Source organism: Formica exsecta, unplaced genomic scaffold (assembly GCF_003651465.1).
Source record: "Formica exsecta isolate Colony F162 unplaced genomic scaffold, ASM365146v1 scaffold2, whole genome shotgun sequence".
In the NCBI taxonomy this organism is placed as follows: Eukaryota; Metazoa; Arthropoda; class Insecta; order Hymenoptera; family Formicidae; genus Formica; species Formica exsecta.
Window position 1 is genome coordinate 657,897 of NW_021849297.1, and position 16,856 is coordinate 674,752.

General features: G+C 44.6%; 1 protein-coding gene across 4 annotated transcripts in view; it reads right to left on the reverse strand.

Moving 5' to 3' along the window:
• The window catches only part of LOC115234269 (homeobox protein homothorax), a 403,166-nt gene that overhangs the window by 334,238 nt on the left and 52,072 nt on the right, over nucleotides 1-16,856 (reverse strand). For all 4 annotated transcript variants that reach the window (XM_029805219.1, XM_029805218.1, XM_029805217.1 and 1 more), the window contains exon 6: nucleotides 15,689-15,880. In XM_029805219.1, the coding sequence (XP_029661079.1) occupies nucleotides 15,689-15,880 (192 nt within the window). The remainder of the gene's footprint in view (nucleotides 1-15,688; nucleotides 15,881-16,856) is intronic.

Consider the following 16,856-nt stretch of genomic DNA (forward strand, 5'->3'; position numbering starts at 1 on the left):
GCCTATTCGTGAATGACAAATGCGTCTTCGCCTGGTATATCGGGCGCACGTCTCAATACCGTTCGACAGGACATAAACGCCTCGTGGGAGCACGAACATTAGACGACGTGTTCGTCCTACGAAGGATGAGCGACGCGAACGGGGTACGAAAGTCTGGCAGCATGTGCATGCTATTAAATATGAAATGTTGAAAAAATATTTATATTGTTAAACCGCCAATATATAATTTATAGATCGTAACGCGTAAACGTTGGCCTACGCGTTTCCAGTTATGTAAATACGTTCCCACTTAGATGAAACATAAATATAGCGCGGTGGGTCGTAAAATTCGGCGGAAGTGGGAAGAAGGATGCGGAGTTCTGCGCTTAAAGGGGGAGAAAATACGACAGACGAACGGAGAGAAAAAGAAAGAGTGAGAGAGAGAAAAAGAGAGTCGAAATGGGAAGAACAGAGAGGAGAAAGACACCGCTGTCATTGAAAGAAAGGAGAGAAAGGGTACGCTATGCGCGCGTCGTTTTGGAGCAGGCAGCCGCGCTCGCCCACACACAAAGTCGACAAGAAAGAAAAAGATCGGGCCGCGATGCGGTCGTGGTTCACACCGCGCAGAATGACTGATCCTCTCAGCGGTGCGTCTTTCAATGCGCTCACGGATGAACGTGAACGAACGTTGATTACTATCGCTCGTGCAAAGCGTCACGACGCCGAGTTCTCCTCTCTCCATCTCTTTTTTTCTACTCTTTCTCTCTTTCTCTACCCTTTCTGATGCACGCAGAGCATTGTCGACCGATGACGACACCATGTGGTACCGCGTAGCTTCGCTTGCCAAATCGATTGAATCGTCTGGCGATCAATCATTCGTATACGTGAGTAAATTTGTTGGTTATTAATATCGAAACAGTATACGGAACGAACGTTGATTACTATCGCTCGTGCAAAGCGTCACGACGCCGAGTTCTCCTCTCTCCATCTCTTTTTTTCTACTCTTTCTCTCCCCTTTCTGATGCACGCAGAGCATTGTCGACCGGTGACGACACCATGTGGTACCGCGTAGCTTCGCTTGCCAAATCGATTGAATCGTCTGGCGATCAATCATTCGTATACGTGAGTAAATTTGCTGGTTATTAATATCGAAACAGTATACAGAATATATCGAAAGTCGCTCGTATTTTAACAGATATTAAAAAAAGAAGACTATGACGACTCTCGCGAAAGTAAAAATGGACCAGCTCTATTTTCGAGATAGCTAATGTGAGAAGATAAGATCAATGTCGTTGATAAACGTTCGTTTATTTCGATATCTCGTCTACGCGCAAAGAAATAAAAAATATTAGTATAAATCGGTAAAACTATTATATATCGCTAAAACCACTTTAAAACCCGTGACAACTTTTATCATGTTTATTTTTTCCAACCCAAAAATGTAATCGCGAATAAGAACAACGAAACAATATATTTTCGCCAATTTAAGTAATGTGTGATTTCTTATAAGTTTATTTTAAGCGAAATTAATGTTGTTTCACACCCGTACTTTAAGAAATATTGCTTTATATGATTCTAAAATAACTGTGGAAATGTTGCAAAGTTTGTAACACATAATTAGAGAGATCCTATTTTAACATGACGCAAATGAAGCAACGGTGCAACGTCGAAGATCTCGGCGCTGACACGTGTCCCTCTAAACTTCACTCCGCACGCGAAAAGAGTCAAAGACTACTCTGACACGTTACAAGACAGTGCTACGCAGAGGCCAAGTGTCAGCACTTAACACCGCGAGCTCTCGAGACACGCGAATCGCATGGATGATCGGATCGCCAAGAATTCTATCGATCAACGAGCCACAAGTATCAATCAGATCGATATCGAAAAATATTCATCAGTGATGCTTGTCAGCATGCCCAAAATTGTTATTGAATTACTTTGTAAGAATGCGTCGAGAATCGCATTCGATATCAAAGAAATTGAATAGTAGATGGATAAGACGTATTAGAAATATAAATTCGCAACTTGTAAGTTACACAAAATTTATCACACACAAGTGAGGTCCACAAAAAATCTCGATATATATCTCTAATTGCAAGTATACGCTATCTCGACGAGAGTGGCAACGATCGTTTGATAAGATTTAGAAACGTTACGCGACAAGAATTGAAAATAAAAAAAAAAGATTGTATCAAAAATAGAAATAAATAAAGCTATATAAAAAAGGATATAAAATATTTTATTTTAATCTTGAAGTGGATTCGAAGAATAATACGTTATTATGACGTGTAAAAACATCGTTTCAGCCGCGAGAGAAACCGATAAATTCAAACACGGACAATTTTGGATTCTGGGCTCGCGGCTATATATGCGCGCACTAACTTTATGTCTCTCGTTGAAACTATTACGAGCTTAATAGAAACGAAAACGATCGCGGATAACACTTTGCTCAGAGGGAAACTTTGCGCGGGACGAAAACGAGCGCGGCTCGTAGCGTCGCGAGCGCGAACGGTCGTCGACATCGTCGTTTTATTGCCCGCAAATCGAGTGCCGATTCTCGCGCAGGCAGGAAGTCGGAGGCCGAAATCGGGGGGCCGTTCTCGCGCTCGATTTACTAGAATGTATCCGGCATGCCACGTTGTCGCCGTCGAAGCGTCCCTTACGACTACGAGAAACTCTCGTCACAATGGATCCGAGATATTCCGTTCTATCCGGCGCGTACACGCACATAACTCCGTCCCGCTCTCTTCTCTTTACGACGCGGTATCCGCGAAAGGGTACTTGGAAGTCTGCCGTATATTTGCATGAAGATACGCAAGCGCGCACGTATGTTCGCGTACACGCGCACCCACAGTCGTCCCTCTAATCCTCTAATAGGATTTATACGCGCGAGCTCGATTACCCTCAGTCAAGGATATATCCCCTCGCCATCGTCGGGCCCAACGACGCGTATTTACCGCGGTAATTTCGCGCTTGCACCCCCGCGACACGCCGCGAGGTATTATTAAACGCATTGCGGATTAGGGGGCTCGCGCGAATTCATTTATGAACGACATGGATGAAAAATAAAAATAAAGCTAGGGAAAAATTCGTTGCTAATCGTAGTCAATTAAACTTCATATGCATTCCTTCGAGAAAATAGTGAAGTGTTGACAACTTTTAATATATGGCAAAATCCTAAAACAATAGCACAAAAATACATCCGAAAAAGAAATATTATTCCGACTTACAATATTTGACGTACGAGAAATACGCGCAAGCTTTCGCGGTCACGTGCTCGTCAGATAGTTTTATGGAAATTTTAAGAAAAGCATTCTTGATTCTCGTTCCAAATGCCGGAATTTACCGTGATAAAAAGAGTGATCGTGAGAGGCAATGACGCAACAACGCGATTCAATCCCTCGGCAATAACGATAACATCCGTAGCAACGAGCGAGTCCGCGAGAGATTCATCTTACGCGACTCAGAATCGCTCTTCTTTCGCGAGATCGTATATCTCCAATGCTATGTCTTGCGCGCGGCAAAAATCTTCGGCAGATAGTTTTCTTCGCACTTTGTTCCATCTTTCTTTCCCGCATCCGTTCTTGTTCGCTCGCTCGTTCATTTATTCTATCTTTCTCTCTCTCTCTCTCTCTCTTCGAGAATCGCATACTGGCGCAATACAAGCTGCATTTCGTCTCGTAAGAAGAGTTATAGATGGTTTACCTGTAGACCGGACAATCACGAAGAGTGAAAATATTTTCGTTTTCGCGAATGCGATGGAATTGATGGAGACAACGGCAGCATCGAAACATTCCATGTACACATCTCTCATCGATTCCAAATGTTTGGCTGCTGCAGAGAAGGACGAGGAAGAGAGAGACGGAAGAACGAGGATGCATTGCCGAGAGATGCCGGTTTCTTTTCTTTTTTTTTCGATCCAATGGCGCTCGCTCCCTCGCGAATAAACGGGATCGATTCTCTTATTTGACGGTTGGATCGAAGCCGATCGCTCGGGAGAAATCGAAAAATGAGAGAAAGAAAGAGAGAGAGAGAGAGAGAGAGAGAGAAGAGAAGATCGAGAGAGAAGAGAAAGAACGAAGAGAAAGACCGAAGGATCGGGAATTGACGCGACCAAAGCGAAAGATTGAAAAAGAAAGAAAGAGAGAGAAAGACATTGCTCGCCGCAAATGGAGGATAGACTCTCTCGAGAAAGAAAGGATTCTCCGCGTCTTCTTTCTCTTCCTTTCATGCGAGCCGGCCCGTTAATCCTCCACGGATTCTGCCAGGATCCCACGGAGATGCACCAAAGAAATTTGCATACAAGATCTTCTGGCATCTCCTCCACACGGTTGCCTCTCGTCGTCCTCCCGCGCGCCTCCTCTCACTTCATCTTTCCTCGGCCATCCACCTCACTTCCCTGGGATGTACCACGTGCTTCTCCTTCTTCTTCTTCTCGTTCCTCGACGCCATCGCGACCCTCTTATGCACCGATCGCGCGCTATTCGTCTCCTCCTTCCTCCTATTTGAATTCCCGGAGAAACCTCGTCTCTCCGATCGCAGGGAACTTTGCACGGCGGTCCGTCAGGTTTCGAGAGGTGCACAAACCGATTGCATTCTCCGCGCGGAACAATGGAGACAGTCTCCTCCGAATTGCCGATCTCGACGAATGAATACCGCGGTCCATGGTGATCTTGACGATCGGCGTAGTCACAATGAAGAACGATCGGGACAAGAGCGACCCTCGATATCGCGAAGGATCTTGCGCGGAAAAACTGCCTCCTATCCCGAGTTACAGACATTAATTCGGCCGACAGACTCGGCGAATTAGCATCGTCACCCTGTAATCGCGGACGCGCGCACGATAAATTTGCAAGTATATTACGCCTTCGCCGATATGAATATTAAATGCATCCTCGGAATAGAGAATTAAAAGAGGATTTTTGCTTCCCGGAATTTGAATGCCAAATACGCGGTAATGATATGTTACGCGCGAAACGTCCTCGCGCAATGCATTATTAATGTTGAATATTCTCTCTCTTTCTCTCTCTCTCTCCCTTTTTCATTCTTCTCCCCCTCCTTCCTCTCTTTCCTCTCAAGCCTCTCATTTTCCACCATGGTCTTTTCCGAACGGTCATCAGACGCGCGTCGTCCACTTCGACGAATCGCGAGCGTCCAAGCGCGTCCCGTAATCCCGTAGGAAAACTCATTCGATACGATAACCCCGAAGAATTTGACGTGGGGCTTCATCCCCTCGCGCCTGTCCTCCTCCTTCCACCGAAGTTAATCCGAGCCATATACGCGAGCGATTACCGTTAATTATATTTTCCTGGTGGGCTCTCACGAGCGCGCGCGTTTGTGCTTGTCCGCTCGGCGTCTCTCCCCCGGGTTTTCACACAGAAACACGTGCCGTGCGCGCTTAAGCGTCGCGGCGTGGGTGTGCACGCGTGTTTTCGTAGATGACGAAGAAAGGGGATCGGGGCATGGGGAGAGAGAGGAGAGATGAAGGGGGGTTCTGGCCCACGTGGGAAGGGAGAGAGAGAGAGCAGCCACCCTTCCTTTTGCTCGGCAGCGTTCCTCCCTTAGCGTTAATACGGGCTACATCGAGCGAAGGGCAGGATTAAATTGGCACCAATTACCAGCAAAACACCCTCCACGCACTTTCTCTCCCCCTGTCTTCCCGTGCCCGCGCGCTCCAGAAACGCTCCCGGCCCACCCTCTTGACGCCCGTTCACCCCAAGAAAAGAGAAGTCCGCCCCTCAGAACCGCAACGATATTACATTATGAAAATATATATATCTACAGCTGACGTAGCACTGGTCGCGGAATAATTATCTCGATGTATTCGGGTCATGGTAAAAATTCTTGGAAAAAAAAGTCGAGATCAATAACAAATATTAAATATTGATTATGCAAAAATTCTAAAGCCTTTGAATGTTAATTTAAAAATTATTCAAGGAAAATCAAATACATATAGCAAGCTATTTATTTAATAATAAGACTAGTAATGCTCTGCATTGCTTTAAATGCATTGCTCATTTCATTATCTAACTGTCGAGATATAATTCGTCGTATTTCTATTAGATTAATCTCTCTTTGCATAATTTTATTATATTTTCTACTCCAAAACACTCCTTCTATCATATGTGTATATTTAAAATGTCTTAGCAAGAAGCGTACCTACCATGCGAATCGTACTTGGTAATTTTCCGCGAGCAGCGAGATTACAACGTATACACCTAACGGCGAGCGTACACCGATGTGTCGTCGCCGATCCTCCTCCGCCTGCTCTATACGTTCATATGTGCATACATACATATGTTTCACATATTAAGAGCGCTTTACGAGCACCCACAGTCAATGTCGCATAAGGTTCGAGAAGACGAGAACGAGGAAGACGGTGGCGGCATTTGTGCACATACAAATGGGCGGTTCTAAGGCAAGGAATACCGCGAGTTACAATTGGTCGGCCTAGTCGTTACACTTATCACATATATACTTGCGAACGATGTGCCGAGGACGCGAGGCGTGCGTGCGTATGTACGCGCACCTTGAGAAACGCACCATCTCGTCGCGGGTCGTGGGTGTGGGAACCGCACTCGCCATGTGACACACTTGTATATGTGTATATGTACGTGCATATTTGTTCATATCGCGAGAGGCGCCATTCGCTGAAACGATTTCGCGGGTGCGCAATGGAGACCTCGCAATTTTTCCCTCGCGATCTTTGCAGTTGGACGACGCGAAAATATCTCGAGACTAGGAGGAGATTAAGCGTTCGCGGATATCGCGAAGTGGAGCGAGGAGCGGCGACATCGCCGGATAAACGCGCGCTTTATGGTAATAGCGTCGAACTAATTAGACGCGATCGATGCGAACACGGAGTCGTTCGTCTTCGCCCTTGCACGCCATGCCGGTTCGGCTTCGAAACGAATTTATGTAATGCGGTTACTCGAAAGGTCTTCCTGCTGCCGACGATACCGCATCGTCTAACTAATCGCATCGATCGTTCTCGAGTGTCTCTCAAATTGCGCCGTAAAGATATTTAATCAGAGATAGATATTGTATTGAAAAGATTGACATATATTCAGATTTATTATACAGGACGCGTTCAACATACACAACTATTCCATACTTTCTCGATATGTAGTTTAAAAACAAAGACGAATAGATATTGTGTGTGTGTATGATTCTAATAATATAATATAAATAAAATACATTATCAGACTGAACAAAAAAAGACAGATACAGAAAATAGAATGCAAAAAATTTCTCCAAAACAATGTTCAATGTCAAAGAGGTAACTCACCGAGACAGAAAATCGACAATCTCTCTACTTGTCAAAAATTTAAAATCTCAGCACTTGTTATTCCAGCTTTTCTTTATTATTCCTCCTGTTTTATTTATAATAAACATTCGTGTTGATCTGTTTAACGGTTGTGTTTCTTTGGCTCTATATCTTCTATTCCATCTTCATCTCTCGGTGAGTTGCTTCTTTTTTTATTGAGTATCGTTTCAAAGAAAATTTTGAGCGTCCTGTTTTTTGCGTCTGACTCTTATAAGCTTTGATACTGTATATGATTTATATAGTTTAATAATTATTTGATATTATTTGTACTTTCTTAATAAAAATTGAAACTACAAAAAAGATAGCTATGCTAATTCCAAATCAATATTTTAAAAGAATTTTAATTTGAGAATTTCTTGCATTTTTTATATCATTCTTCTGTTCAACCGTTCTCACGATATGCTAAAGTTTCTTAAATTAAAGTGCGACTCGCGGGCTGTCATCGAGATCATCGGCAAACCGGGCGCTATACGTGCATACACGCATCCGTTCCGGAACGAAGGAGTAGACGTCGCGGAGCCAGAAGGCGCAGGAGGTGAGAAGAGAGAGGATAATTTATTATGCTGTCAGTATGTCGCTCACAATGACCGCCTCCTCGATTTTAGTGACACGACGATTATCGCCGCGGCCGATCTCGACCGATCATCGTTAGCATGAATAACGTGACAATGGTAATCCCTTTCGTGAAAGTGCTAACGGCCATACGTGCTTCGACGCCAGATGCCGTCTCAAACATGTAGAAGAGATCGTCACCGTGAGAGGGACATCACAGGAAGAGAACGAGAGGCGAGGGAGGAAGAGGAGAAGGAGATAGAAGCAGGAGGAAGCGGAGGACATTCACCACAAGAAGGAGCAGGCGCGGCAGAGGAGCTTCGACACGTGGCGCGTATACGCTACTCGCCCAACGAATCGCTTCTAAAAATATTTACCGACACAAGAGAGAAGAGGAGAGCAAAAAAATAACAGGAAGAATAGAGAACGTGAGAAGGAAAGAGAGAGATAGATAGAGGGAAAGTTCTCGCATCCAGCGGTTTTAATTTGGTTCATCGGAACGCGACGATACTGCGTCGCGACGCGTCGCGACGTCGCGCGCCTGGCGTCGATCCTGGAGCGATTTCGCGCGAGCAAACGATTTTATTTCGGGACCGGTGTTCTGTCACTCGCGACAGCGATACGCCAATTTGAGAGATGCCTCGTGTCGCTAAACCCTCTCAATTATTTCTAACAGGCCGGAGACATATTTATTTTATTATTGCGCGTAACGGCTTCTGATTATTCACGATTACAATTGCTCGTTATCGTTCATTCGTTTATCGACTTTCAATAGCGATTTGCGTGGCAGCAAGAGCGCCTTTAGTCGTAAAAGCGCTAAAAATAGGATACCGTTGACGCAACCGCTAATAACGGCCCTCAAGAAAAGACGAGGCGGATAAATGTCTATAATACTTATATGCGAATAATGATAAGTTCCAGTACGCACGTACGAGTGTGTGTGTGTGTGTGTGTTGCAAAGGTAGAACGGTTAACGGCGATATAATCGACACAATCCTGCGGTTGTATACGGGCTCCGTTTCTCCATCGAATGTGTCGCCAACGTGTTCCCAGGGGGCAACCGGCGCGAAATATTCTTGAAGCACTTTCCAAGAGTTCATCGTAGTCAACGGAGGCTCGACGAAGGAAACGTCGTAAGAGACGTGCCGGCGCGGCACGGGGGTGGTTCTTCTCGGGGAGAGAAAGTGGCCCCGTTACAAGTTTTACTGCAGTTTTGCGGCTCGGAACTGCGAGCGCGTAACGGCCGGCAATTGAATTTAAATATTCAATTATGCGATGTGTAAATGAAATAGAAGTCTTATGCAAATGGCTACACGTCGCGAGGGTTGTTGCAAATTTAAAGGGTTAAATATTTATTAGCCGAGGGTTAACCGAGATTTATGGAACCGCGACCGGGGCTCTCTTTTCGCTCCCTCAACGATGTTCGGCAGCACCTCCGGGAATTGCACGATTAGAACTCAAATATAGTATATGTGCCGCACGAATAACTGCAGTAATATTAATAATACGTCTCCGTGTAGCGCGGAGACTTGCCTTAAATCTACTGTTTGATCTGAAAACTTATTGGCTCATATTATTAAAAGTGAAAAAAAAACATTGCTTATTGTGAAAAATGAATTTTATCACTTCGAAATGGAAATATCAAAAGAATTTAGATATTCAATAATAATATATCTAATCTTTTGACGAGAGGAAAAGTTCACCTGATTCAGTTTTAACAAGTATAATATTGTATGTTAAATATTCCTAACTGACTTTTTTATATGCAGAATCTATTGAGATTATATCATCATTCTTTCTTGATTTCTTCTGTTTTAAGTAACGTTCTATCCGCACTATATCGCAGAAATCGGCTCCATCTGATAAAGATGCCATTCATACGCACATAACTAATCTACGAAAAGACACGAAGGGTGTGCAGTAGGATCAAGGAGCTTTTTGGTTCGACGAATATACGAGATCGTGAAAGCGAGAGCGCAAAACGCTCAAAAAAAAACGCAGAGTATTTTTGTTTTAACTCAACAAGGCTAACATTTATTTATAATGAAAATACGTTGATTGAGACAATAGTTTAAACAAGTATTATTATCGATATATATATATATATATTATCATTATATATAATACTAATCGTATACAATGTTCGGATGAGAATTCCGACTTTTTTTTCAATTTTTTCTTAAGTCTAAAAGTTGCGAATGGTAAACACACATACATGCACAATTTCTGTCATCTAGAAGAGATCTCTTCCGCGCACACGTTAAATGCATGTGCTATGTCAAACAGAGCGGTACCGGTTTCCTTCACTCACGTTCTGTATAGTAGCGTCTAAATAATTGTATGTGTATGTAAATCGAGAGATATATTTCATGTATTTCGCGTCTTACCGTTCGCATTCTGTGTTTCTCGCGTCGCGACGCGACGCGTTGTCTCCGTCTATGTACGCATTCCATAAACATTGTAACAATTACAGAAAAAAAACAATACGAAACAAAAACGTAACTACATGTATATCACGCGGCATCATTAACGAACGTGCGACGTTGCTGCGTGCAAGATCGAAAAAGGGAGCATCGCGTTGCGCGTTACGCAATCCTGATAAAACTAATCTGCCCCCTTTTTCTCGCGCTCGCATAGCTCGCAATCTCGCACCGCGTCGAAAATAATCGTCGGATGTCGCACGAGACGACCATCCCACGAGTTATTCGTCGCCGAGTCAAGTTTCTCGCAAACTCGCGAAAATATAGGAACAGAACATATATACCCGCGACGACGTAAAAAGTATTATAAAATTTGAAACGCGACAAAACATCACATTGATCGTTCTAGCGAGAATACCGTTTTCCGATCGTAAACAAAAAGCGTAAAAATCTAAATTCGAACAGAATAAAAACGGAGAAGAACGTATTTCCTCGAGTTTTGATTATGTGGTAACGTTGCCTATACGCTTGAGCACTAGAAAATATCGAATATTTCTCGTCCGATTTATGCTAAAAATCTCGATTTTCTTTGATTAGTATCTATTTAAGTACACAGTCTCGGCACGAGTACGCGCACGCTGCAACTTATGGCACTAAGTATTCACGTTATTCTCTGCGTTCTTTAATTTTTCGCCATCGCGAAATTAATCTCCTTCGTGTGCATATCATGCAAATGCGCAGCGAGTTTGTCGGAACACACAAAGATACTCCATGATAAAATTATAGGTCATGAATCGACTATTTAAGCGCAGTATTTAAAAAAAAAAAAAAGAGATAATGACGCACATTCTTTAAAATAAATCATTTGTTAAGTCATAAAAATTCTTAGCACTTTTACCGACGATTTAAAATCTTTAAAACAAATCGTTTGTTAAATCATAAAAATTTTTAGCACTTTGTTCAACGACTTAAAATCAACGATTCAATTTTCAAGGCGAAAAAAATCGATTCATAAATTTGAAATTTAATATTAAACAAATTATATTATGAGATATAAAAATAAATCGCGCTGAAATAATCGATTCTTGAAAGATTACTTCTTTATCGTAGCGTAAAGCGCTTCGATGTTTCGTTCTCTCGTATGACTATTGTCATTTATCCTTGTTTCCCTTTCCTTAAATTTTTTTCATATTTTTTTCCGCGGATCGTATTTGTTTCTTTCTTTCAATTTCTAACAAAAACCGAGAGGTTCGTACTCCTCTCGGCCCTAGGTTCGGCACTCGTAACTAGGGTTCCGATCGACCGGTGCCAAAGTCCATCTTCCAACCCCCGTACACCCTTGCATCTTCTTGCGACTGTGTCCGCGCCGAGTCGCGACAGCGAACTTGGCGAGAAGATCGCTGTCGCGTTCAATCGGCGTTCGGATTAGTTGTCCCCCTTCAGTCTGGTGCCCTGCATACAATTTTACGTATCTGCCATTAAAATCGAGGATTCCTTAAATTTACTGCCGCCAAGTGAAGCCTCAAGACATATTTTATATGTCATGAGAACAGATACATGCGCTTTCGTATACATTTCGCAAAATGACATACACGAGTACGCATTTGCGATATTTTCATTCGACGGAAATGAATACATATATGTGAATATATATGTTTATAATATAACTACATTAATAATGTATATACAATTATATTATAAACATGTAGTATATATAAGCGTAATTGCACTCATTATCAGTTGATGTCAGATTACGATTCGCTTGCATACATATACGCGTACATGTATACATTCCGAGCCGAAATAAAATATCAATATCAAGGCGGCGAATTTGCTAAAAATCCTTCTCGCGATATAGCGGGGCACCAGCAGGAGAGTTAGACTCCTCGCTCTTTCGAGGAACTCGATATATTATTCATCTTTCTTATTGTTTCTCTCATATAAGATACAAGGGTTATTAAGTACGGGGGATTGGGGGGTGGACCTCGCGCGCCCTGCCGATCAGGACTAGTACCTCACACAACTCCCTAGTTACGAGTACCGAGACCTAGTGACAATAGCTGGCTAACTCGATTGCGCACGACTTTAGCTGCATCTTCGCTCTCGCATTTATCGTCGACCGATCTCAAATATGACTTTTTGCTCTGCGTTTGCGCTGCTCTCGCTCAACTCGATCCCGATCGCACACCCGCCAACGCAATTTCGCGCTCAAAAAGATTCTGCAGTCTTTGTCTAGTACGGTCACATTCGCTCGTCGTATATCTCGTAATTCCTGTCTCGTCTCGTCTTTACATGTTTTATAGTATACTTGCCAACTCCCGGTAACCTCAAATTAAAGACAATAAATTAAACACTATAGTCTATCTCGTATTCATTAAACACGATTCACACATATTACGTCATCCTACTCACTGCCTCGCGTACCCATTCGCTCTTTATGCCTTTCATGCGTTCCCTAACTCGAGTCATTCGGTTTAAAAATAGACACAAAATTCATTTTTTTTTTGTGACGCGTATGAGCCTTAATCCTATTACGTATATCCAGATCACGATTAATATCTAGCTCAGCGATGGCCTCGACTGCTACCTAATATTTCAATCGTAGGAAGACGCGCGCTGCGACGTCACCCGCGCGCGTGTACGCCCACGAAAGAGAAGCTACCTCAGGAAAGTAGACGCCGCGTAGACGATATAATGCCTGTCGTAAACACGCCTACCGCGATAGTATCGATCATCATCCAACGCGCGGTGCATCGAGGCCGGTTTAGCTATCAAAGGCGCGCGTGCTCTCTCGCCCCTATATAGCGCTCCGCGTATAAATCGCGGTCAATAATTGCGGTATTTATATTTTTAAAAAAATAGCAAAATGAAATTAAAAAAAGAAGAGAGTATATGAAATGCAATACCGGGTTATTCGCACCCCGGGATCCTCGCCTACATCGCGATAAAATTCAGTTAATTGACCGTCTGTCTCTTCTCCTTGTCGCTATACACCTGATACGGTCTCGTGACGTTTGCGTGACATTCGAAGTAACCCGCGTGCGTTGTTCTCTTGTCCTCTCTCTCTCTTTCTTTCTCGCTCTTCCCACCCTCCTTCCCGACTCACTTATGTTCGATCGCCGTATCCCACGCAAGAAAAAAAGATGTTTTCAAACCAGTTAGACTACTGCCTCGATTTTTCTCGCGCCTCTCTATCTACCCTATCTATAGCTACTCGACGCGACCTACTTCGCTGACGATTGTCGCGCGGAAAGATCGCGAGCGCGCCCTCCTTCACTAATGCTCGTTCTTTTAAGTATCTCGTACGTCTGTCTCGTGCGTCGTGGCGTGCCGTGAGAGACCCTGAGGGAGAGACAGGAGAGAAGGCTGCAAGATAATAAGAAAAAGAGAGAGAGAGAGAGAGAGGAAAGAAGCTCCAAGATGGAACGAATGCCTTGCTCTCGAAGCGGTTTAGCGATGAACGCGCGCGAACCGCGTATCTCGTTATTTCCGATAACTGCCGGGCCTGCAGATGGAAAGAGGCCGACCGCGTCTCGGCCGCACGAAGAGCAAAACGCACGATTGGTTGCATAAGGCTGCGAACCAGCCGCGAGCTCTCGTTCGGCGCTCTCGCACCGATAATAGCCCATTACGACTGGTTTCCAAGGCGGTTTCGAACGAGAATATCTCTGAATATGTTTTGAAAGAGGATCGAGTGAGGGTCGATGTCAACGGACGACCGCTGCCTGTCTGGCTCGAAACAGATTTAGAAACATTCTTCTACTACGCGCCACAGGGACGAGACCTTACGTAATCGAGTCCGCGTCAGATCTACAACATGGTCAGGCAAAAACTCACGCGAGCTAATTACGCGCAAATTTAATCGTCGCGAAAGCAACGTGAAAGTATTGCGAAAAAAGCCAAATATACTTGGCAAACCTGACAAGATGATGGACCCAGATGCATCCGACTTCACTACGAACTTTTCCGACTTCAAAACGAATCTCTACGTCCAATTTTCTCCCTCCTTTTTTTTCCATTTGTACGCGCAATATCAACAAGATCTATACAAAAAAAAACTTAACACAAGTGATACATTTTAACAAAAATAAATGTAAAAAATGCGACGAACAAATAAAATCTACAATCTCGAATAACTAGAGAGTTTATAGACGAAGAAACAAACAAGACGATAGAATGAATGAACTCAAAGCCAGTCAAAGTGCCGAAGAGAAGATCGGCATTCATCCTCGCGGAGCAGTACGAGACACTTACAGAAAATAGATATTAAGAGAGAGTTCCAACAAGTAGCGCCAGTCCAACAATACGAGTCTCTGCGCGATCTTTTATTGCTCGTGTACGGCATACATTCTAACATAGCCCACGAAACATCGAGTAGCCCCCTTTCCTCTGCAAAGGTCGAACGAAGACGTTAACGAGGACGAGAACAGAACACTAGAAGCTTCTGCTCACATGTACCCGCGTCTCGTCATCGATCAGGTACTAAATACTGTCTCTCTACAGAGCACCAGGCCCATTCTCACGGGCCCGGGCTCGCATGTTCAAACTCCCACGCGTTTATGACCTCTATGCGAAAGCGAGTGAGAGGGCGCCGAGAGCGTCCGACCTGGCTCGCTGTTGTCAGTCACGATTAAACTACCACAGCACACAGACCGTTCCCGATGTCGTAAGAGAATGAGAGAGAGAGGGATCGATTCGTCCTTCAAAGGACGAGTGAAATTAATCATGAAGAAACGACACATTTTGTGCGATTTTCTTATGTTTTATCATCTTAATCGCGATCCAACCAAGGATGCTCGACGACACTAGCTTGACATCCACGAACGAGACAAGGTAGCGGGATGCGACCGCGAAGAAGAAGTAGAATTACGAGGATAAGCAAATAAGAGGAAGGTAATAACGTCGCGGGAAGGACAACAGAGAAGAAAGAGAAAAAGGTCTCGCAAAATCGGCACGGAAGTCGCGTAGTAGTCTATTACGAGCACGGATAAACGGCCGAGCTAATGCTATGGTAGGCGGCGAGGGCGGCGTGCGCGTGCGCGTGCGCAGGGGGCGCGGATGCGGCTGCGTGCGGCGAGGTGGCCATCGCGGATGCCGCCGCGGCTGCCATCATCATCTGTTGGTGCGTACGCTTTAGGGAGTTGGGAGTTGTGGCGGCGCTACTTGGGGTAATAGCAGTAGTAGTGGTGGTGTTCGACTGCGGCGCAGGGTGGTGGTTTTGGCTTTGGTTTTGGTTGCTCAGTTGCAGGGGGGTGGTAGTGGCGGTACTGCCGATCCCGGCGTGATTATTATTACTATTATTGTTATTATTCTGGCTCTGGTGGTGATGGTGGTGGTGGTGATGGTGATGGTGGTGGGGGGTGAGCGCGTCGTGCGGATAGTAAGACGTTGACGATGGTGAGGTACTCACGACGTCCGGCGTGCTGGCTCCGTCTGTATGACTGGTGCTGTCGGCGGTGCTTCTAGGGCCGCCGCCATCCAGTCCGTTACCCAGCTCGGGTGGCTTCGAACTTTCCCGGTCGTCGATGACGAGGTCGATCGGCATCTTGCCCTTCAGGCAGCTGATATATCGATGGCAGAAGTTGTCACAGAGTTCGTGTACCTGGAATACAAAAAAGAGAGAGGTGAATCGTTCGTTAGTCGTAAGCTAACGTTAGTCGTAGACTCGAGAACCAATTAGATCGAGTTATATCGGAGAGAACGAAGATAAGTTTTCCAAAAGATGCTTTCCAACGGAGGCAGCTGATTAACCATGCCGCCGGAAATGATTAATAGACGGATTCCGTCGAATGGATCCAATCGACTCACGGTTTCACCATAGTGCGAGAGATACGATGAGAAAGAGAGAGACAAGCAGAGAACGAGAGAGAGAGAGAGAGACGCGATCAACAGCAGGCTCAAGCGCGGCGTATCGATACACGAGGATGAAAGAGAAGGAGGAGGAGGAGGCTAGAGCGCGCATCTCGAGGTCGTGGAAGATGGTCGAGATCTGGTAGCTGAAGAGAAACCGATGCAACAAACGAACGGAGAAAGAGAGCGAGAGAAAGGGAGATGGAGAGGAGGTCTGACCGGTGTCCAGTCGACCAGAATGTTATGTATGCAAATGAGGCCTGACAGGCCTATAGGATAGTCGATCCTCCCCTCCGTCCCCCTCTCGACTCATCCTTCAGCCCTCGCCCTACCCTCGCGTCTCTCGGTCCTATCTTCCTGCCTCTGATTCGCCTCCTTGATTCCGTTTAGAATAAACGTATTATATAAGCAAAAGCAAATAAAAATCGTTATCTTGTTATATGTAAATCGTCGGCGGCGAGTCGAGGTATTATGAAGCCGTGTACGACAGTTCCCTCGCAAACGTACACCCTCTCCTCCCATCATCTTTCACTCCCGGGGCTACTACAACTTGCAAGCATTACCTTGCCTACCTTCATATCGCCCTAACGCTCATTTATAACGCTCTTATTAGGCATTTATATATAATAGAGAAGACGGCCATCTTTGCTGTAAGCGGCACCGTCCAATAGTGGTACGTATTGGGAACATGAACGTAGGACAATACGCGTGTTTATCATCTGTTAAGT